The sequence below is a fragment of the Sesamum indicum genome, linkage group LG4 (genome assembly GCF_026168435.1).
Source record: "Sesamum indicum cultivar Baizhima isolate 11 linkage group LG4, ASM2616843v1, whole genome shotgun sequence".
Taxonomy (NCBI): Eukaryota; Viridiplantae; Streptophyta; class Magnoliopsida; order Lamiales; family Pedaliaceae; genus Sesamum; species Sesamum indicum.
The window spans coordinates 3,934,298-3,957,403 of record NC_142660.1 but is presented as its reverse complement, the minus strand read 5'-3'; the positions used below and the strand labels follow the sequence as shown (position 1 = coordinate 3,957,403).

Here is a 23,106-nt window from a genome sequence, read left to right as displayed (position 1 = left end):
AAATAGAGTAAATGCAACTCAAGTTTCAGTATAATTGTCTAGTCCAGGATGGGAACCGACCCCAATTTCATGGGCTAGGCTAAGGGTAGGAGATGGTTGATGGACGGAACGTATCTGTATGGAACTTGAGAACCTAAATGTTCAAACCAACATTCACCTAGTCTCTAGTGCCATGGACCGTTGCTAGATAGCCACCTATAGTGACAGGCGCTTTCGATTAATGGTTAGTTGAAAATAATAAATTAATTTAGATTCAATTATTTGTGTTGGACACAATGCCCAAGTCTAGTTGATGGTGAACCTAAAGAGTCACACACAAATCACTATGTAATCAGTGGAATTAATTTGGAATTAATTCTAGAAGAAACAAATTAATTTTATTGAATTAAATTAATTCAAGGAGAATATATAAATGATTGGATCGTTTATTTAATAATTTATTTGATAGATGGCTCTAGAATTAATTAATTGGATTAATTAATTTTGGGCGTAACACCTTTAAATTAATTGAATTAATTTATTTGGTTTGCCTTAATTCATTGATTGGATCAATTAATTAGAGTTTGGGCTTAAATTTATTTTATTAGATTAAATGAATCTTCGAACATAGATGGGCTAAAAGTAATTAAATTAATTATTGTAATGGACTTTGGTTGGGCTCGATTTGATTTGATTATATCAAACCCGGTGCATACTTGAAGTATAGGCCCATTTGAGGGTTATTGGAGCAAGCTAAGAAGGAGTTAAAACTCCTCACCATGATGAACACTATGGATTGGTTATTTCATCATTGTTAAAGATTATATGCATGTGTGTGTATAGGTTGCCTTGGAGGGCAAACTTGATAGTAATTGAATTTTGAATTCAATTACATGTAAAATGTAAAACTACACACATCATGTATGACCAGTGCCTAAGCCACGAAATTTGCTCTCTTTTATCTCCAAAAATGTTCTCCTTTTTGTTCTACATTGAATTGGATTCAAGTTAGATAAAACATTCCAAAAGCACTAAAAAATAGTGTTAGTATGGAGTTATTTTTCTTCTTGTTCTTTGTTCTGTCTAGCAATAGAAAAAGAACTATAACTCTGCGTTAGTGTGCTGTGGACAAATTAGAGGAGTTCTAATTTGGATCCTTAAGTGAACGAAATGGGAGAGCGTAAAAGGGAACCAATGCACGTTGCTGCTCAACTATAGAAACAAAAAGCAGGTAAAGTTTCATTTTTGTTTCTATGTTTTTTGTTTCATCCTCTAGCCACTTGTCTAGCATGTTTATATATTGATTATTATACTTTTGATAAACACCGAATGTCTGCAAATCTCAAAGGGAAAACCTTTTTGAACCGTTTTAATTATTTTTTATTTCATGCTTCCGACACGTTCCCTAGCCATACCGATTCTTTCAGGTATATATATGTGTATTAGTTATTTGGAATAACTAATGAATAAATACAGAATACACAAAAATAATTTCTTACATCCTAACTCCACCTTTCGGCCGCCCCTCTTGAATACACACTTAGTGTGTATTTTTCTCCCTAATTTTCTTCTAGCAAAGAGAGTTGAGGGATCCCGATTCCGATGTGGTGTGGGCGCAACTTTAGAGAGTTTCTACGTTAAAACCTTAGGTGAACGAATGAAGAAAGTGTGATATAAATCAAAGAGATAATTTTTATTTATAATTTTTGAAACTCGTTTTCATTCAACCAATAGCCCCGTTAATTCTTTTATTGTTATTGTTTATTATTATTAACTACATCGAACGTCCGGGAACTCCAAGAATACACCCCTTGGAACTATTGTTTTATTATATTTTCATTTTATTTTATGCATTTTAATCACCGCTTTCGCTTGCGCGTTCCCAAGTCGATCCACTCGCACTTCGAGGTGCCTTTCAATTGTGTCACAAACATGATCGTCATAAGCTTTGTCTAGTATAAACGGAGTATGTAGCAATAACGGTGAGTTTCAAGAAGAGGATCCATGCCCTGTCTGTATGTGACAAAGGTATCTCCTATGCACTTGGAGATGCATTCATGCTTTTTGAATCCATGGCTACAGTCATTCATCAAATAGGAAAAGGAGGTTCCTATATCGAGAAACTTTGGCGTAACGCGATCTCAAGTATCAAGTATAGATGTCTAGTCCAGGATGAAAACCAACACCTAACTCCATGCCCTAGACTAAGGTCGGGAGGCGGCAGATAGGAGGCCCTTACCCATATTGACTCGGAACCCTAACTGTTCACACAGTAATTCACCTAGTCTCTAGTGCCATGGACCGTTGCTAGACGGCCCCCGTGGATGGGCTTTCTTGAATAAGGGTTCATCAAGAATTATTAATTAAATTGGATCTAATTAATAAAAGTGTTAGACACTAGCCAGAGTCTAGCTGAAATGTGAACCTAAAGAGTCATACACAAATTATCGAAAAGAAACAAGGAATTAATTTGAAATTAATTCCACAAGTAATTGGATTACTTACAAAGAGAGATCCATTGGTTGAAAAAAGGCTCCAAAATAGTATTAATTTGTATTGGACTTGTCCTTATAGTTTAATAAGTTGGATCATATTAAATAATAATGATAATTTGGGCTTACGAATTTAATTGGATTAATTATAAGTTGAGCTGAATTAAATAAAATTTTTATTAAATTGGATTTAAATAAAAATTCATTGGACTTGTATTTTTAAGAAAAAAAAAATCAGCCAAGCCTAATTGTTTTGAGCACATGAAAAATTTCATGGAAGGAAATAAATTGCTAGCAAATTGAAATTTTGGAAAGTTCAATTCTAGCCATTCTGGGAATCTCTTTATTTGGAAAAGAGAAATATGCCTTATAGATAATAAGATGTACTTAGAAATATTCTTAATTATAAAACAAGGTATATATATATAAAATATAATTATTTGAAAAATAATTATGATCATTGTTACACAATCAAAAAAAAAAAAAAATCCCCTCTTCCATCAAGAGAATTCAGCCGCCACTCTCTTTGTGCACTAAGGTGCAATTTTCTTCTTTTCTAGCAAAGAGGAAGTAGAGATCCCATCCCGACTTCGGTATGGTGTGAACGAATTAGAGGACTTCTATGTTGGAGCCTTAAGTGAAGATCAAGCGATCGTGAAAAACGTAGGTATCATTGTTCACCCTTTTTATATTCGGTTTTATAGTTTTGCATCAATCCCATGTTCGTGTATTTTATATTACATCGAGCGTTTGGGAACTTCAAGGCTACACCCATTGGATTCGTTTTTTCTATGCACTTTACTTTTTGTTATTACACCCCTTGGATTCGTTTTCTATGCACTTTACTTTTTGTTATTACACCCCTTGTATTCATTTTTCGGCTATACCATGCGATCCTTCACATTGGACCCGTGCTATTTTCTCACACATCACTCCTATTCATAATTTCTACTATTTTTGTTGATTAATACTAATAATCTTAAAATTAATTAAAAAAATTAAGATTCAAACACAAAATTAACTCTATAACTAATATTACTTTTTGAACTTTTTTATCACAAACATTAATAAATATCTTTTAATATAAATAATATTATTTATTTATTATAAAATTAATTCAAAATTAACTCTAAAATTTCCTCCCAATTTTTAATAACACAATTTTTCATTTCCCCCTTTTCTTTCCCCCCTCTCTCTCTCTCTTCCCTCTTCCCTCCCCCCCCCCCCACATTTTCACGGCCTTTCTCTTCAACTCTCTTCTTTTTTCTTTCTTCCCCTTTACTATTCAGCACCGCCTGGGCCACCCTCCTTCCTCTACTCTTTTTCTTTTTCTTCTCTTCCCTTTTCTTTTTTCTTTCTCTTCTCCTCTTTTCAGTTTGTTTCTTCCGCAACCGTTGACCAACCACTGCCGTCGACCATTCGCCGCCTCAGTCAGCTTCCTTCCTCTTCTCTTTTTCTTTTTCTTCTCTTCTCTTTTTCTTTTTTCTTTCTCTTCTCCTCTTCTTCTCTTCTCTCTTTCTTTCCGTCGCCGCTGTCTCTCTGCCGCCCCAGGTATTTATTTTATAATTTTTTGTAATATTCATTATTTTTACAGATTTTAAAAATTTATTATGAACTTTTAGATTTTTTACACGTTTTAGGTTTTTACAGTTAATATGTACTGATTTAATTAACCTTTTAAAAATTTTATTTGTCATTACAAATTCTTTTCTCTGACTCCGTCATTGTCCAGGTATTTATTTTAATTTTACAAATCTTTATAGCTTATGAGTTGTTAGATATATTCATTTGTTGGTATATTGAGTTGTTTGGAAAATTGATTTGTTGGTACATTGATTTTTAGGTATATTAAGTTGTTTGTATATTATGAATTGTTTGTTATATTGAGTTGTTTGATATTTTTGTTTTTAAAAACCACCCGAAGTTGGGGGAAGCTTTTTGGAGTCCCCTTCCCTTCTATATTAAATCAGATGATGCTCCAAATTTACAACAGGGAGAACTAACTCCCTAGAGATGCCTAGAAAGTCATAAATACGGAGTACTACTCATTACAAACAAGAATTGTCAAAATGTGAACAAGGAGTACTACTCCTTTCCAATGATAAATTAAGAAAGCGTAACTAAGAGTACTACCCCTTATAAAAAATGTAGTTAAGCCAGAGACAAAAGTTAGTGACCTAAGCTCGAAGATAAACCTTCAAAGTGCCAAAAGAAATTAACCATGTCACTAAATGAGCATCAGTCAGGAGCCCCTTGCAACAAGAGATCAACCCAAGCAAGCTAAAAAAGAGGATACCTCTAACAGACATGTTTCAATTACAACTAATCAAAAGAGGTGAAAATAAATGACACCTTGGCAAGCAGTAGGAGGGAGAGCAACTCCTTTACGATTGTAAGCAAATGACCCAAAGAATGGACTAGTGAGAATCAATTTGCAAGAGTGAATCACATGCTTCCACGAAACAAATGAAGGACATGGTTTCATAGTACTTTTAGTTTCAGCTAGCAGGTAACTGAAACTAGAAGTACTATGAAAACCAAAAACATGGGCAATTAAGATGATCAAGTTTAACAATCCTTGTAATCTTACTATGGAGTTGGTCCCTAGTGATGATGGAGTCCATATATTCCTAAAGATGGGAGTGATAATTTTATGATCTCTGATTTCCTCTCAGACCGATAAAGTTGTGGCCTACCATCTTGGATGATTTCCAAAAGGGCTGATCCTATTGGCCATGTACAATAAGAGCTGCAACAATGAGGTTGGCGATGTCATGTAGAACAGTTCTATTCAGTTCATTCAAATTCCACATTCCATCTTCTCAGAGCCAATTGATAGGAATATTTATGGATCTTCATGATTACAAGGATTTTGAAGTGAGCCGTCTGCAAGCTCAAGAAAATGTGGCTTTGAGCAACCTGATGGACTTTACAAAGCCTTCTGCAAGTAGGTGAGTCGTCCCTTGAAACCTTGGTGCAGAAGGGGCATTGTTCTTGCAATACTTGTTTAGTGTGTTGAGGGCCCAAAGTGAGTTATTCAATCTGAGTCTCCACCAAAGTTTGGCTAGAATGCCTCAACGTCTCTCAGGTTTCTGACGCCAAGGCTTCCCTCAGCAATGGGGTACCAAGTATTGGTCCATTTGGTCTAGTGAATATTTTTCTGAGAAGCGGTAGTACCCCAGAAGTATCTAGCAAAGAGTTGCTGTCAATTTAAAACTTTTAAATAAACTAATTAAACTTAGTTAACCCACAATTTAAAATCTTTAAGTAAACCAATTTAACTTGGTTAAGTCTTAACTTTAAACCTTCAAGTAAACTAATTTAGCTTAGTTAAGTCTCAATTTAAAACTTTAAGTAAACTACTTTGACTTAGTTAACTTTCAATTTAAAACCTTTAAGTAAACTAATTTAACTAAGTTAACTTCCAATTTAAATTCTTCAAGTAAAACTTGAAGTTCATGTAGATAATGGTACGAGGAGGTAAAGGTCATAGGGTTACATTATCATCCACTCCACCGCTTGTTCCACCTTCACCTGTAGCTTGAGAGACGTCATCCTCATCTCCATTTGTAGCTCCATTCGCATCACCTACATATATCCTCAACACCACCACCACCACCACCATATGTATCAGTTCCTAAAGTTGCCTGTAATGATGACCTTTCTGTAACAACTCTATTGAATGTCCTTACTCCAGAGGATATCATGTAAGATAGTTTATATTATTGAATTGTTAATAAAATATTTTTAAATATTATATCATATTTGTTAGTAATTATTTACTTGTTATTTTGTAGGGATTCAGAAGAAGATATTAGTGAATCAGAGGATACTTTCAGTGATAATAATTCGTCATCCCATTCCAACCAGTCACCTTCAGCAGATTGTGAAAATGAATTTGATCCCCTTTTGTAATTATGAATACTTTAAAATATATCATATTTATTTTGTGGATTGTATTGAATTTATCTTTATTTTTTGGATTGTATTGAGTTATCTTTCTTATATGTATTTTTGCTTAAATATTTTATTATATTTGAATTTATAGATTATTAGAGTCAAATGAAATATAATTTTATTATTAAATATTAAATTTAAAAATTTTGAAAAAAATTACAATGATTACGTTGCAAATGTCGCTGCAAAGAAAAAAGATTTGCAACGGATTGTCTTTATAAAAATGCATTACGATTTTGCGATAACCTCCGTTGCAAATGAAAATGTTTTAAAAAGAATATTTTATTGCAAAATTTGTACGGAATGTCAATGCAAAAAATGTATTTCAATATTGCAAGCACTTCTGTTCTAATGTCCTTGTAAATAAAAATTATTTTGCAACAGCTCATATTAAAATATTTGCAATGGACTATTGATGGGAAAATGCATTGCAATCTTACGACTTTTCTGTTGCAAATATGGTTGCAAATAAAAATTAATTTTGGAAGGAAATGATCATCAACATTACCACTAATATACCATTGTAAAATATGAAAAGTCAAACTTTAAAACAACGTTTTGCAACGAAAATTTACAATAAATAAAAAATCGTTGCAAAAACTTTCAACGGCTGAAAAATTCGTTGCTATATAGTAGTGTATCTATAGCAATGGACAATATTCCATTGCAAAAGTCCATGATAGATCTATTTTGCCACGAATTTTTCAAGAAATTCATTTGCTATAGGTCTATTTTTTTGTATTGTACATATATATATATATTTTGTTTTCGTATATTGTTAAAATTTATTTATTTTGGTAAGTACTATGAACTCTACTTAAGGCTTTGGTTTAATAATTATCGATTAGTTATTGTAATTTTTCTGTGTAAATGTGTTTGTGAGGAGGAAACTAGTTTATATTAATTTAAAAAACTTTTTGGTAAATTTATTATGTCAAACTAGATATAAAAACACAAGGCATGGTGCATATTCTTTTTTTTTCTACTTTAATTGTGACGCCCCAAAGATTATATTATATAATTGGGGGATTAATTGGTAAATTTTTATGAAACTTAGTTAGTTGGTAAATAAATTATAGGTCATAATTGGAATATAATAAAACCTGAACGGATTAAATTGGAGCTCGTTATAATATTTTAGAACAACTTATATTAATTAAGGAAATTTAGGAGGGACGTGATGGCTATTTTAAGAAAATTTAATTAAATAAATAAAATAATAATAATAATAATATATATATAAACATATATATAATAATATATATAGATATATAAATATTAAATTATAAGAAAAGAGAGAGTGGATGAGAGTGGCGGCCAAGCCCACCTCACTTCTCTCTCCTCTCTCTCATTGCACATATATATAATATACACATGTATATTTCAACTTCAAAAATTTGCAATTTCTAACTGCGGTCCAAGAAGAAACAGAAAGTTAAGAATTTATGTTTTAATTTATATTAATTTATATAATTATATTATTTAATTAGTTCTTTTACTAAATATAATTTATATTGAGCGATGTATTATTTAACCGGAATATTTTACGAGTTTGACAATTTAAAATAGTGTCGAATTAAATATCAAATTGGATATAAAAATGATATCGTTGGTCAATTAGATTGTTAAATTTATTAGATTTGAATATTACTATAGCTAATTTATATAATTCCATCGGAATTATTAACCAAATACGCAATTCTACATATTGTTATTTAATTAAATTGTATAGTAGCGAGAAATTTATAGAAAATTCATAGAAATATTCCGAGAATTATATTTAATAAATGTTATGTTAAAAGAGGAAAAATGAAGATTTGTATTTCGATAGAAATGGAATATTAAAGAATTATTAGAAATTGTACAAATGATAGTCAATATTATATTTAAAAGAAATTACGATATTCTCGATATATTAATTGTATGTGGTATAACTCATTATAGGATACGGGGTAGAGTGAAAAGACCGAACCACTACCTATTGAATAGATAAAGGCGTTGTAAGATCGAGGTAAGTAAATAATTAGTATTATCTATATATATGTATCTTTATTTGTAATTTTACTGTTATCTGAATTTGTGGTTAATGCTGGCATGGATTTATCTGAAAATATATGAGTTGTGAATGATTTGATTTGACTGACGATATTGTGTACGTGGAATGAGGAAATACGTTGAAATATCATGTCTGTTGTATGTTGTGTTGTGGGTGTCTGAAAATGAGAATGTATTGAATATATGGTTTTACGTTACTAGTTGCTTACAAGAATGGTGATATGTGGAAATGAGGGAGTGGTGGAAATTGAATATAATTGTGGTGTGAATACCCCTTGATGTGTTGAAAAGCCTATAAGGCGATATGAAAAGTGCTATGTGCGAAAAGAAAATGCTATGTGCGAAATGAAACAGCTATGTGCGAAAAGAAAATGCTATGTGCGAAATGAGATTGATGAGCCGGCTGTCAAGGGGATTCACTTGAATTTATATAATGGTGAGATTGAGTTGATGGGTAAAATACAATATCACCTTCTGGTAAGCAAATTAGAAAAAAATGGAGTTTGATTGATTGTCTTATTATGAGATAGTCATATGGTGTAATAAAGCTGATTATGCTAGAATTTGTATTCCATGCGTGTTGCCTGTTTATCTTGTTTGGGCTGCATATATAGATAGGACTAGTTATTTACTTACTGAGTGGCAGGCTCATTCCCCTACTGACATTTTCTTTCAGGAATAGACTTTGAGGTATCTGACTGTTGAAGAATAGGTCCACGCGCTATACTCAGGCAGGTCGGGCCAGTATGCAGTTTTCTCCTCTTTATCAGTTAGAGTACAAATCACATTTTATCTGTACAGAGAGAATATAAGTGTATAGATTACTTGTGATGAATCACATTGTGGTGTTTGATATGTATATATAATGTTGTAGGTTGATAATACCTGCTATGACATGTTGGAGTTACGTATGCAAATTGATTAGATGATTATGTGCATTTATATATATAAACACAGGGATTACTATAAGTATGACGTTTAGGGTAGATATAACCCTTGTAGCGAAGGGGATGCTACATTAATAATGTAAAATTTATAAATAACTATGATATTTTAGCTAATAGCTTATAAATAATTTAGTTAAAAAAAATTTAGTTTAGTTGTTACGATCTTATAACAATATGCTAATATATTTAGTGCATGATACAAATATTCAAACTATTTTTTATCATTTCGTATATTCATAAAATTAAAGTATCAAATACCTCTCTGCGATATAAAATAAAGTTAAAAAAACTCCTTCTGTACAGAATTTGGGCCACACGAGCTTTAACTGCAAATTTGCTATGAAAGTACCTGTTTTTTGATATTTTTATCCTTCTCTGCATCTAAAATATATAATATTATATATATTTATATATAATAAAATATTATTTTAATTAAATTTAATTAAAGATTAATTTATATGTTAAAAAGAAAAAGCAGCGGCGTCGGCGACGGTCATCACCCATCTCCAGCGAGGGCAATTGCATCGCCCAGACGGGTAGTGAGGGGTGGGGAGTGGCAGTGGAGGGGGTTGGGGGCAAATTGGACGGTGGTGGGGGTTATAATTAATATTTTCAAATTTTTTTATATATTATATTATATATATTATTAATATATTTTAATAGTTATAAATTATATATATTATAAATTAAAATAATTATTTATTAATAGGCCTAGTTTGATCGGTTAATTAGAAGGAGTATTTTAGTCATTGTTTCTAAAAAAATAGGCTCAAGTTGACTAGGAGGCGGTGTGATTATTTATTAAAAATATAGGGGTAATTTTTTTTATTGAAAATTTTATAGGAGAATTTTTTATATTTTGATATATCAAGGGGGTCAAAATGAATTTAACCTAATAAGTAAGTGAAATTTCTCCAATCTTGACATGAAAAACTCCATCTCCTATTATTCATTGTCCTAAATCTTGCAAATAGTCCTCATATATTTAATTTAAAATCGACTCCCCCAAAAAAAAGAATTAACAAAACTGTACTACTTATCATAACTGCAAAGGAAGAATGGAAAAAATATAGTGCAAAGTTATCTTAAAAAAGTATCGGTAACAATGAAGATTCTAACAAAGGCAAGACTAACAATCTTATACTGTCAGTTGAAAAGCAAAAGAAACCCCTTTCAAGTGCGCAATCTCAAGCTTGAATCGCCACAGGCCATGCCCTCACCCTCTCGAACGTGAGTTCCTCGTGATAGCGCAACTCATTTGAGGCAAATGGCAAGTGAAGCTTGCAGTTGATGCTCTTCATAATTTTTATAGTTTTGGCATCTGATCCCGGTCGCTCAGCTACTTCGCGTTCTCAAAATGGTTTTCAAATCTGAGAAAAGAGCAAATCATTAGGCTTGGGTGGTTTCCAAGTAAAACCCTCCAATATTTAAGTAAGTAAAAAGATTTGAGATAGAATCTCAATGTATTTAATGTAGATTTTAGTGTAATAAATGTCTTACCATAAATGAACTGTACATGATGCATTTATAATATTTGAATAGATACCCTTGCCTATTTGAAGGGGTTCACTTGCATTGTGCCACGTATTGTGATCTTACTCTGTAGGATATCAGGCAAATCAACATCCCTCAGCAATGGATCCTTTAAGCCGAGTTGCAGGTCGGACCCGATCTCGATTGAGAGTGCGCGAATCTTCGGCCTGACCGTGTAGTAAATGCCCATTTTAAGGGCATTTGTGTGATTTCATTGATAATTTCCTTAATCCCCATCGACATCCACAAGCTTGCAGCTTAGCATGTACTTTCCAGTCGATGTGGTGAAATTTAGCCCAAATTTGCGTACTTAACGTAACAACCCAATGTATCCAGTAACAAACTAGGCATATATCACCGGCTACTTCACCATACAATTAAAATAATTGAAGAAAATTTTGTTAACCATGTGCGTATAGGGTATATTGGGATTAATTATTTTTTTCCAAGTGCACACATAAGTAAAGGCGCGTTCACGTTTCTATTTAAATGTTGGAGGTCACTTATAGAGTCATACCTGCACTTCTTTGTTAATAAAGGCGCTATTTGTTGTTATGCGATTTCACTGCTGGCCTTCTTCATCTTCCTTATACTAACTTCTAGTACTTGTATTTCTTCTTCTCACGATGGAGATGGCAAGTTGGCAGGAATTAGTGTCATACTACTTCTTTACACCCCCCCTTCAAGTGGGACTTATCAAGGATGTTGATGTGTCCTAACTTGGAGACGAGAGACATAAATTGAGGTCTTGGTAAAGCTTTGGTAAAAACATAAGTAGGTTGATGTTTGGTAGGAATGTGTTTAGGTGCAAGGAATCGTTCTTTGTACTTATCTCATACTAAATGGCAATCTATTTCAAGGTATTTTGTTCTCTCAAGGAAGACAAGACTAGCTACAATGTAAAGGGCTGCTTGACTATCGCAAAAGAATGGAATTAGAGTAAGCCTGTCATCTGTAAGTCTGCAAGAAGGTTGTATATCCATATAAACTCACAAGTAGTTGATCCCATACTTCGATATTCTGCTTCAGCACTAGAGTGAGCCACGGTGGTCTGTTTCTTCGTCTTCCATGATATCAAACTTTCTCCAAGGAACACACAATATCCTCTCAAGGACCTTCTAGTGTCCTTGCATGTAGCCCAATCTGCATGACAAAGTGCAGTGATATTGAAATCTGCTTCTGAAGGAAAATACAATCCCCTGTTCATAGTACCTTTAAGATATCTCACAAGATAAAGTGTTGTGTTCCAATGTGCCTTGCAAGGGTGTTGCATGAACTGGCTAAGTTGTTGAGTGTTATAGCAAATATCAGGCAGAGGGAACCCTAAGTATAATAGTCTGCCCAGAAGCCTTCTATAGGATTCAGGATTTGACATTTGTTCTTCTTAAAAAACTGTGAGTTTAAAACCTGTTGGCAGAGGGGTTGAAGTGGCTTTAGCCTGCATAAGTCCTTCATGTGTCACAATTTCTCTTATATATTTTGTTTGAGTGATTGTAATTCCTTCACTAGACCTTGCAATTTCCAGACCAAGGAAGAACCTTGCTGGTCCAAGGTCTTTACTAGTGAAAAGCCTGTCTAGGTATTGCTTAATTTCTTTAAGTACTTGCTTTGATGTACCTTCAATCAAGACATCATCCATATATACAAGCAAACAAAAAAATCCTACAGGTTTTAGTTTAGTAAATAAAGAATGATCATGTTTTGACTGAATGAAACCAATTTTTTTCAATTTTATTGTAAATTCTAAGTTTCATTGTCTTGAGGCTTGTTTTAAGCCATACAGAGATCTTTTTAGTTTGCAAACATGCCCTTCAGGGACATTATATCCTTCAGGTGGCTTCATATATATTTCTTCATCTAAGGTTACATGCAAGAATGCATTATTTATATCTAATTGGTGTAAATGCCATTTTAATTTAGCAGCAACAACGATAAGAACTTTCGTTGTTACAGCCATTCGGTTTGACCTTGATCTTAAAAATTCATTTGCTGCCTAGAGTTCTTTTGTTGTGAGGAAGTTTAGTTATTTCCCATGTTTGATTTCCTTCAAGTGCCTTAAGTTCTCAGCCATTGCTTCTCTACATTCTCTTTTGTTGGCTGCTTGAGCATAAGTTCTAGGCTTTTGGGGAAGCTGGGAAGCTGTGAGTAAGCATGTATGCATTGAGTGGCTATGGATGATTGTAGGCAAGTCTGAAGAATTAAGACTACTAGAACATATAAAGTCTTGGAACTTTACTGGTCTAACCTTTAAGCTGAAAGATCTTCTTAGTATTTCGTTAGGTCTATTAGTCTTGTGGTCCTGCATCACACAATAAGATTTGGAAAATTTGAATCTGATAGATGAGCCATTGCATAATTTACTAATGGACAACAACTTAAAATTTCAAGTCAGGTAGCAACAGAACATTGTCCAAACTGATTTAATCAGATAAAGTTACTTGTGCATTTTATAGTGTGTTTGGTGCCATCTGCTAAGTGAATATAAGTATTAGGAATACTAGTTTTAACTTCATCAAGGAGTGAAGAATCATTGCATATGTGAGTGGTTGCTCCACTGTCTAAAATCCAGGCATCAACAAATAAATTATCTAAGACTGTGTTTCTAGAATACTTACCTAAAAATTCTGTATTGTCCTCGTTTGAAGAGGTTGGTATATTTTATTCCATCCCTCCAAAGTATCTATGAAGCTCAGACCTTATAATCTCTGTCATGGATCTTCCATCAACCACACTATGCACTGATTCCTCAAGTGTAGTGGCTGCTGCAACTTTATTTGTTGCAGGCCCTGTTTTCTTTCTTTGCTCAATTAGTGTCGTTTACCAATTCGGATACCCAGAATTTCGAAGCATGCCTCCTTCAGATGTGCAAATTTACCACATTCATTGCATATTTGATTTCTCTTGTAATTTCTTTGAATTTCTGGTCTCATAGAGACTTGTATAACAATGTCGTGAGTTTACTTCCTTTTGTTTTTCAATCCTCAAAACCATAGAATAGGCCCTGCTAGTGTTAGGAAGTGGATCCATCATAAGTATTTGATTCCTTACATGATCATAGCCATCATGTAAGCCCATTAAAAACTGCATCAATTGATCCCCCATTTTAGTATTTGTTGTTTTCTTAGATTCACCACAAGTACATTGAGTTGTGGGTGTAATACATGCCAATTCATCCCACAACCGTTTTAATTTCATGTTCAATCCACAATTCTCTAGATGTAGATGTGTATAGAAAACTTTCTACAATGTCCTTGGATATAGATTAAGAATCCAAGAGGTTACCATATAGTCTGCTCTAATCCACTGCTCTAATTATTTTCCATTCTCTGTTGGTTCAATGCCTTCTCCATTGATGAAACTTAGTTTCATCTTGGCACCTAGTGCTATTTTTAACTGATATGCTCCAGGACAGGTAGTTGGACCATCATTGATGGCTCTGATATCATGTAAAAATGACGACAACGTGCACAAAGAAAGTCAAGACTTCCATTGATGAATTCACAATTACAGAGAGATGTTTGCAAAGAGAATTGTTACAAAGTGATTCTTGTTTTCTTCACAGCGAAGAAGACAACTGTTCTTGTCTATATGTACATATCACTTAGCTGAATAACTACCATAACTAATTCTTTACAAGTGCGATGTAAAAATAAGTAAAGACGCATTCCCGTTTCTATTTAAAAGTTGGAGGTGACTTATAGAGTGGGGGGGAATGACTTATGTGTACAGTCCAAATAAATCTCAGCCCAAGAAGTATAAAAAGGAATCAAGGATGACCAGTACCTGAATGCCAACGGCCTAGAAGGCTTAACGGCCTATGAAGGAGGGTAGGAGTCTAAGGTGTCCTTGAATTCAGCCTAGAAGTATGGTCCAATAAGGATGATTAACCCATGGTCCACACCCAGCCATCCCCACGTCGCATACACTTGGCTTTCCAAGTGCGCTTCCCTATCAGTTGGGAAGACACATTTCAGGAAAGGTCTCCCTAGAGCCTTAGACTCCTTAGCAGTTAAGAGTCCTTACTGATGGAGGGTCTCCCCCAACCTGAAGATAAGCAGTGAAAAACGACCCTAATAGAAGATTAAGGCAGGATTAGTTTATTTAAACCACCCTTATCCTCTTTCTCCGAAAGTGAAGGAAGATCTACAGACCGCAATCGCATGGGCGCATCACTCTATAATTACAGGTTTGGTCCCCAGGTAGGGAAAACCTTCCAAACGTTCAAGTAGTCTTATTAACCCTCGCTTGAGCATTCTTTTGCAGGATAAACATATTTTCTAGCATGATTCGATCTTTATATTTCAATCTCTTTTTTGTTTTATTTTCTCGATTATCTCTTCTTAAATCTAGTACAAACTTGGGCATCGGAGTGCTAACGTGTTGTTTTGTAGGTCTCGTTTCTTAAGATTTAGCGTGCATCAGCCCAAGTTCGAAACAACAATCCAAGCTCATTGTGTTGTAATAGGTAAACAAAAAAATCAATTAGATTGACGGTTTTGAGAACCATTCAAAAATATTTTATTTAGGAAATATCATCCCGAGGAACATGGTAATATTCGTTTTCGGTGCATGTATCTATTTTTGACGTCACAATAGATGCCCACAAACCACTTAATAACCCATGTAGTTGGTTAGCATAAAATTACACATAGCAGTCACAAAACGGAAAAATTATGGTTTGATACAAAATCAATACACCGTTAATTCTTTTCAGAAGTTTCCTCAAATGCTACATTCACTTCTTCTTTATTTTTATTATATCTTTTTGGCATTTTACAATTTTTTATAAAATGACCCTTTTTACCACAATTGTAGTACCTCCTATCTTTATATTTTTTATCCCTAGTTCCCTTCTCATCATCACGTGATTCAGAACCACTGTGGCTTTTATTATTTTTCTTTACTATGTCTTTTATGAAAAGAATTTTTATATTTTGTTCTTCCTTTAACAAAATTAATTATATATTGGTCCTGACTAGGTTTGTTAGTATTCAAATCTATTTCTTTGCTCTTTAAACCACTATCACAGTTTCTAAATTTCTATTGTCCCTTCCATATTTAATTGCATATTTAACTTCACTATGTGCTTATGAAATTGCATTTAATAAAACTATTAGAGAATAGTCATGAATATTTTTATCTCCAATCAACTTAATTTCCTGAATTAGTTTTGTAAAATCATCAAGATTTTTCTCAATATTTTTAGATAAATCCAATTTGTTTCTAAAAACTTTCTCAAGATAAAAACAATTTACTAGGCAATGATGTTTCAGTATACAATTCTTCCAATTTATTCCATAAATCTTTTGTATTATTTTATTTTCCAACTTTTCTCAAAACAGTGTCAAAAAGATTTAATATTATTGAAGAATAAGCATACTCATCATTTTCAATTTTCTTCTCTTCTGAAATATTTTCTACATATTTCCCGTCTATTGCTTTAAAAACTTTTGTTGTGTTAAAATTCCCTTCATTTTTTATTGCCAAATTGAAAAATCAATTTTACCATTGAAAGATTGTAAATTATAACAAGCCATTTTACATAGATAGAAATATACAGCAAAAATATTATATTAACAGAAAAATCAACCATTCACAAAAAAATCAATGAATCATAATTTATGATTTTACATTGAATAACCAAGGATTCTTAGGCCAAATCTCGATTAGATACCAGACGACCTCAAGGGTCCGGTCAGGTGAGGAATTAGCGGGGAATTAAGCCTCAGTTTTTATAATAAAATTTTAAAAGTATGTAATCAATTAACAGATGCACTTAGTAGAATACTATTTTGCAAAGATATTTTGCACCAAACAAAATAATGATAATGTTATCAACAATACTCTTCAACAGTCAACTAAATCCTCAAGGATATATTTGAACAAAACAGGAATCTTGCACTGAGAAAAATTATTAACAATTTTTTTATACTAAGCAAAAAACAATTTCAAAAATATTTCTCACAATTTTCGGAGATAATGATTTTCAGAAATTTCACACAAATTAGAAAATAGAAATTTCAGTAGATTTCAATAGAAAAATAATCAGAGAGATATAGCAATTTCAACAGATATAAGCACAAAGTATCAACAGTAAAAAATTACAAAAAATTAAAGAGGAGGGGTTTAGAGGTTACCACCACCAAGGCTAGAGATTAGAGACCAAGCTCTGATACAACCGTCAGAAATTTATCCCCAAAGTTGATGAGCACTAAAAAACTATTACAGAGATAATGATTGATTTTCAAACCCTTATACAATAATTTCATAAACAAATTACGGAATAAATATACAAAGATAGAAATGATAATAATATGCCAGAAAACTGAAGAATCCAATAGATCGCTTCAGTGAGCCAATAAATAGGAGAGCAAGACCTCAGCCATCAAAGGCCGACAGCTCTCACGGTTGCTCGGAAACCCAACAATAGTCACAAAGAACTTCAGTCACCAAGACCTACACAAGAACTACTAAGGTTTATTTTGCAGAAACAGTTCACTAAAAACTGAGAACGATTATAGAGTGAGAGAGGGATATTTTGTTCGGTTAATCAGAGATCAAAAGCCATGGATGGCTTTATAGATGAGAGATATGGAAGAGGGAGTGAGAATCAAGAGGCGGTGGCATATTTCTAATGTCATCGGAATAAGGTGGCGAAGAACGAGAGAGAGAGAGAGAGGGAGAAGCAATCCTCACAACGGTGCAAGAGGAAATGGGGGGAAAAGGGCTAGGGTTTTAGAATAAGTATAGGTAGCCGGGTCAGGGTCATCTATATATATATATATATATATATATATGCAATTTCTGAAAAATCTCGATATGATCATAATAATTTTACTAATTTGAATTATTAAAATTTTTTGGTTACGTACTTTAATTAATTGAATATTGATAGTTGTTTACTTTTTAAAAATGAATTAATTATGTACATTTCTGAAGCCATATATTTTTATTAAGAACTTAAATATAAGATATATTTATTTTATGTTTTATTTTAATGTTAGATTTTAATCTTTTTTTCATGGTGTTATATATTTTAATATTTGTTATATTGCATATTTTATTTTATAAAAATAATATATCTATTATAAGCCGTGTCAGTACAATGCATGTCGTATATATCCTAAAATTTTGAAATTTTTTGTGCCCGTATCGCTTACCCATGTCCATGTATTATAGCTATCAGACCTTGCTTATATAGGCCTCAGTTTTGGAGAAATTCTTTGTACATGCAATAAAAAGAATTAAAAGAAACAAATAGTAATTAATTGAGGACTAATGAGTACTATTATGTATATATATATATATGATATACATTAGTAAAAAAATATATTAAATTATACGGATAAAAAAGTAATTAGATATGTAGGAGACACACCTTAAACATATACAACCCATCAAACCATATAATTTTCAATACCACTATAAATACCAAATATTAGTTTTTTATGCAAGTTACTATTCATTGACTGAGACACCATTCTCTTGAAAACTGCACCTCTTACGGAAATTGCATTTCACCTGGTGTGCAATTGCGTCGTGGTAAAAATTTCGATTTTATCCTTTAGCAAATTAACCTCGACCACATCATTAAGGCCGTCTATGGAAAAATTTACCTCGACGCTGAGCATGCAGACCAGGTCTCGAGCCCGTGACGTCCACGATCTAGACGTAATCCGCGAAGCCCAAGTAAACGGAGTGGAACAGAGCTCGCCTGGCGCATAGTCAATTCCTCAGGAGGTAACCCCCCTGATGCATGAGCAGGCACCCCTCAATGGGGAAGTCCCCTCATCACATCAACAATCTCCGATCGTGCCCCCAACTGGAGTACTCCTCCCGGATGCTCCACCCCAAAAACCAATGATTCAGCTGACATAGGAGGCCTTGCTAGCCTTGATAAGCGACGCATCTTCTTGAGCTGCGGCTCAAGCCATGGCCCAATTTGTGGCACAACAACCAGCGAACCCGCCCCTTCCTTCCCCTTGCAGAAATCGAGAACTATCCTCGGCTCCCAAGAAGGAGGAGCAGAGGCGAGAAGAAGTAAACAGTCGGATCTTTAGACCCAAAGTTGCACAAACTCAAGATCGGAATCTCCATAATCAAGAATCTTCCGCCCTCTTACCACCTCGGGGAGCCGAGGATTCCTACTTGATGTTGGCTATGGCACCTCCAAGACGATGCCCATTTGCCCCCAATATTCTAGCCGAGGCGCTCCTAACTGGTCTCAAGGTGTCGAATCTATCGTAATATGATGGGACAGGAGACCCACAGGAACACCTAGACAAGTTCTATGCCAAGATTGATTGGTATGATTTGAGTGACGCCGTGTACTATAAGGTTTTCCGCACTACACTCTCAAAACGCGCGTTGGCCTGGTTTAACCAACTGCCCGCTGGAACTATTTCCAGCCTCGAGCAGTTGGTTCAACATTTTTTGCACCACTTCTCTATGAACAAAAAGGTCCCGAAAACGGCGGTATATCTATTTACTATTCGCCAGAGGGAAGCCGAGACCCTGAGAGACTTCATGCAAAGGTTCGTAGATGCAATGCATGAGGTTCTCCATGTTAATCAAGTGTTGTTAGCTAGTATTGTCCAATAGAATCTACAACCGGGAAGATTCAAGGAGTCTATAGCCGGCAAACCCCCTAGCACTATGGAGGATTTACTTGTGCGCTCCCAAAAATACATCCGTATTGAGGAGTCGAACGCGATGGATCCTTCCTTCAACAACAAATAGAAGGGTCGGGAAGAAGAGAAAGAGCCGAAGAAGGAGGAGGAACGCAAGCATGTACCTCCAGCTAGTTTTGCCCACTATACCCCTTTGAATGCTCCCAGAGGGGAAATACTAGTTGTAGCTAAGCAGAAGGGACTAATCAATCAATGGCCAAGAAAAATGAAAGACAACCCTAAGAGGCTCAAGTCCGACAAATACTATCGTTTCCACTGAGACAGAGGGCACACGACGGAGGAGTGCCACCACTTGAAAAATGAGATAGAAAAGTTGATTAAGAGATTATACTTAAAAGAATACGTCAATCAGGGATCGAAGCCCCAACCTCGGGACTCAACATCCAATCAAACTGGGAACGGCGACAACCTCCCCACGGTAGGGGTTATCGCCGTGATTTCGGGTGGCCCCGCTGGGGGTGACTCGATCAATGCGAGAAGGGCCCTCGCTCGAGCAGCTAGGGGGAGTCATGCGCAAACCCCTATCCAAGTTCATAACATTGGATCGCAGCAAGAGGACGAGATTTCATTCGGCCAGCAATACTTCGACCCAATGAGGAATCAAAACAACGACACCCTGGTCATCTCCGCCACGATATCTAACTTTTGGGTCAAGAAAATTTTGGTGGATAGTGGGAGTTCTGCTGATATTATATTCCACGAGGCATATGTCCAATTAGGGATTGATAACGCACAACTTCGGAAGGTGAACACCCCTCTCACGGGTTTTAGCGGAGACATGATCCAACCAGTGGGGGAGGTGACGCTACCATTATCCCTCGGTTCTTATCCAAAGAGATCCACGAAATTAGTGAAGTTCCTCGTAGTGAAGGCCCCATCCTCCTACAACGTCATCTTGGGGAGACCAAGCCTAAACCTCTTCCGAGCAATAGCATCTACTTTCCACTTGAAGCTGAAATTCCCCACTCCTGACGGTGTGGGGGAAGTAGTAGGGGACGAGAGAATGGTAAGAGAATGCTACGCGAATGCACTTAAAAGATCACGCGAGAAGATGAATGAAGCGACCGATGAAAAAATGAAGAGAAATATGACTGATGGGAGACGAGAGACAACAGATCCCCCGGAAGAGTACGTACGAGCACCCAGTGGGGAGAAAATAGTTGAAGCCGTGGAAGAGCTGAAGCCGATCCATCTCTCTATAGATGGCGAGAAGACATTAAAGATAGGCACGACGATGTGTCAGTCCACCGAAGAGAGTTTAACCCGATTTTTAACTGAAAATGAGGAAGTGTTTGCATGGAGCATGATGGATTTCTATGGGATCCCACCCGGCATCATCACTCACCAGCTCAACGTAAATCCCGAAGCAAAACCAGTATAGCAAAAGAAAAGGATATTCGGGCTGAAGAGAAGTCAAGCGATAAAAATGGAGGTGGATAAGCCAAGCACATACGCCCGGTGGAATATCCAGAGTGGTTGGCTAACGTCGTCTTGGTTCCGAAGCCAAACGGAAAATGGCGCCTTTGCATCGACTTCACAAATCTGAACAAGGCGTGTCCAATGGATCCCTTCCCCCTCCCACGGATCGACCTGTTGGTTGACTCCACCTCTGGATGTGAAATGTTGAGTTTTCTCGACACGTATCAAGGATACAATCAAATTTCGTTGGCCCCTGAAGATCAAGAGAAAACAAGTTTTGTCATAGACCAAGGGATCTTCTGTTACAATGCCATGCCATTCGGCCTGAAAAATACAGGAGCAGCATATCAACGGCTTGTTAACGACATGTTCAAAAACTAAATTGTTCGAAACTGGGAAATATACATAAACGATATGCTGGTTAAGAGTGTTAAAGAACAGAATCATGTCAAGGATCTAGAAGAATGCTTCCAAATCCTGAAAGCTTTTGGCATGAAGTTGAATCTCGCTAAGTGTACCTTTGGGGTGCGGGGGGGGGGGGGGGGAATTTTTCTCGGGTACATGATCTCCGAAAGAGGGATAGAAGCAAACCCCAAAAAAATCAGTGCTATCATGAACATGCCCCCACCCAAGTCAATCAAAGAGGTACAAAAGCTCGCGGGAAAATTGGCTTCCCTGAATAGATTCATTTCGCGGTCTGCAGATAAGGCCTTCATTTCTTCAAGAAACTTCGTGGTGTAGAAAAGTTTGAATGGAACAAATCTAGCCAAGAAGCATTTGACGAGCTGAAGAGGTATTTGTTTTCACCGCCTCTATTGACAAAACCAAAAACAGGAGAAACCCTCTACCTTTACTTGGCAATTTCTAAAGATGCTGTTAGCTCAGTTTTGGTACGACAGGAAAATAGAGAACACCACCCGTTGTACTATATTAGTAGGATACTGCAGGGGGCCGAATCCAGGTACTCCCAAATCGAAAAATTAGCCCTCTCTTTAATCACCGCAGCCAGAAAGTTGAGGCTGTATTTTCAGTCGCACCAAGTGGTGGTGTTGACGAATCACCCCTTGAAACAAATACTGTCGAGTCTAGAGCTCTCTGGGAGAATGGTCAAGTGGGTTGTAGAGTTGAGTGAATTTGGCGAATTTCACCCCAGGCCAGCCATTAAAGCACAGGTGCTAGCCAACTTCATCGTAGAGCTGGCACACGATGAAGCAAGTATTTCTACTCCTTCCTGGACTTTACACGTCGATGGATCGTCAACGTTAACGGAAAGTGGGGCTGGAATAGTTCTAGAGAGCCCTGAAGGTGACAAATTCGAGTATGCTATAAAACTGGAATACCCCTCGTCGAACAATGAAGCAGAATACGAGGCATTCTTAGCAGGAGGTGAGTTAGCTTTAGCCGCCGGGGCAATGAAGATTATCATTTATAGCGACTCACAATTGGTGGTTAACCAGATCCAGGGATCATTTGAGACTCAAGATGAAAAAATGGCTAAGCATTCGTTGAAAGCAAAAGATCTACTTGAAAAGTTTGAAGAAGCCTCTATTGTCCAGGTGTCGAGGACGAAAAATGCCGTGGCTGACCAACTGGCTAAACTAGCAAGTTCGATGGCAGCCATCCGAAGCAGGAGAATCACTTTTCTCTCTTCAGAAAGAGCCGCGATAGAGGAGCAAGAGGAGATCATGTGCGCAGACCTAACACCTCCGACCTGGAAAGAAGAGATCGTCAGATTCCTAACAAGTGGAGCCGTACTAGAGAACCAAAAGGAAGCGAAGGCCTTGAGAGGAAAAGCATCCCACTTCGTCATGATAGATGGAGAATTCTACAAACGCGATTTCTTGCTGCCCCTCTTAAAATGCCTAACTCCTGAATAGGGAAATTATGTCCTACGAGAGATACACGAGGGAATTTGCGAAAACCACCTCGGAGGAAAAGCCTTAGCAGGAAAAGCCCTCAGGCAGGGTTTCTTTTGGCCAACGATGCTCTCTGATGCGCACGGGTTAGTAAGGCAATGCCGGGTGTGCCAAGAAC

General features: G+C 35.7%; 1 protein-coding gene and 2 long non-coding RNA genes across 3 annotated transcripts; all 3 read left to right on the top strand.

The window, feature by feature from the left end:
- The first annotated feature begins 3,701 nt into the window (after positions 1-3,701).
- LOC148788274 (uncharacterized) lies at positions 3,702-6,476 on the top strand. The gene is made up of 2 exons (XR_016065118.1): positions 3,702-4,022; positions 6,269-6,476. It is a non-coding gene; the product is annotated as an uncharacterized LOC148788274 (long non-coding RNA).
- A 1,804-nt stretch (positions 6,477-8,280) lies between these two features.
- Positions 8,281-9,394, top strand: LOC148788273 (uncharacterized). Its single transcript, XR_016065334.1, has 2 exons — positions 8,281-8,439; positions 9,160-9,394. It is a non-coding gene; the product is annotated as an uncharacterized LOC148788273 (long non-coding RNA).
- Positions 9,395-22,175: 12,781 nt separating this feature from the next.
- Positions 22,176-22,949, top strand: LOC148788272 (uncharacterized). Its single transcript, XM_088879658.1, has one exon. The coding sequence runs from the start codon at positions 22,176-22,178 to the stop codon at positions 22,947-22,949; it is 774 nt and encodes a 257-aa protein (XP_088735784.1).
- The last annotated feature ends 157 nt before the right edge of the window (positions 22,950-23,106 follow it).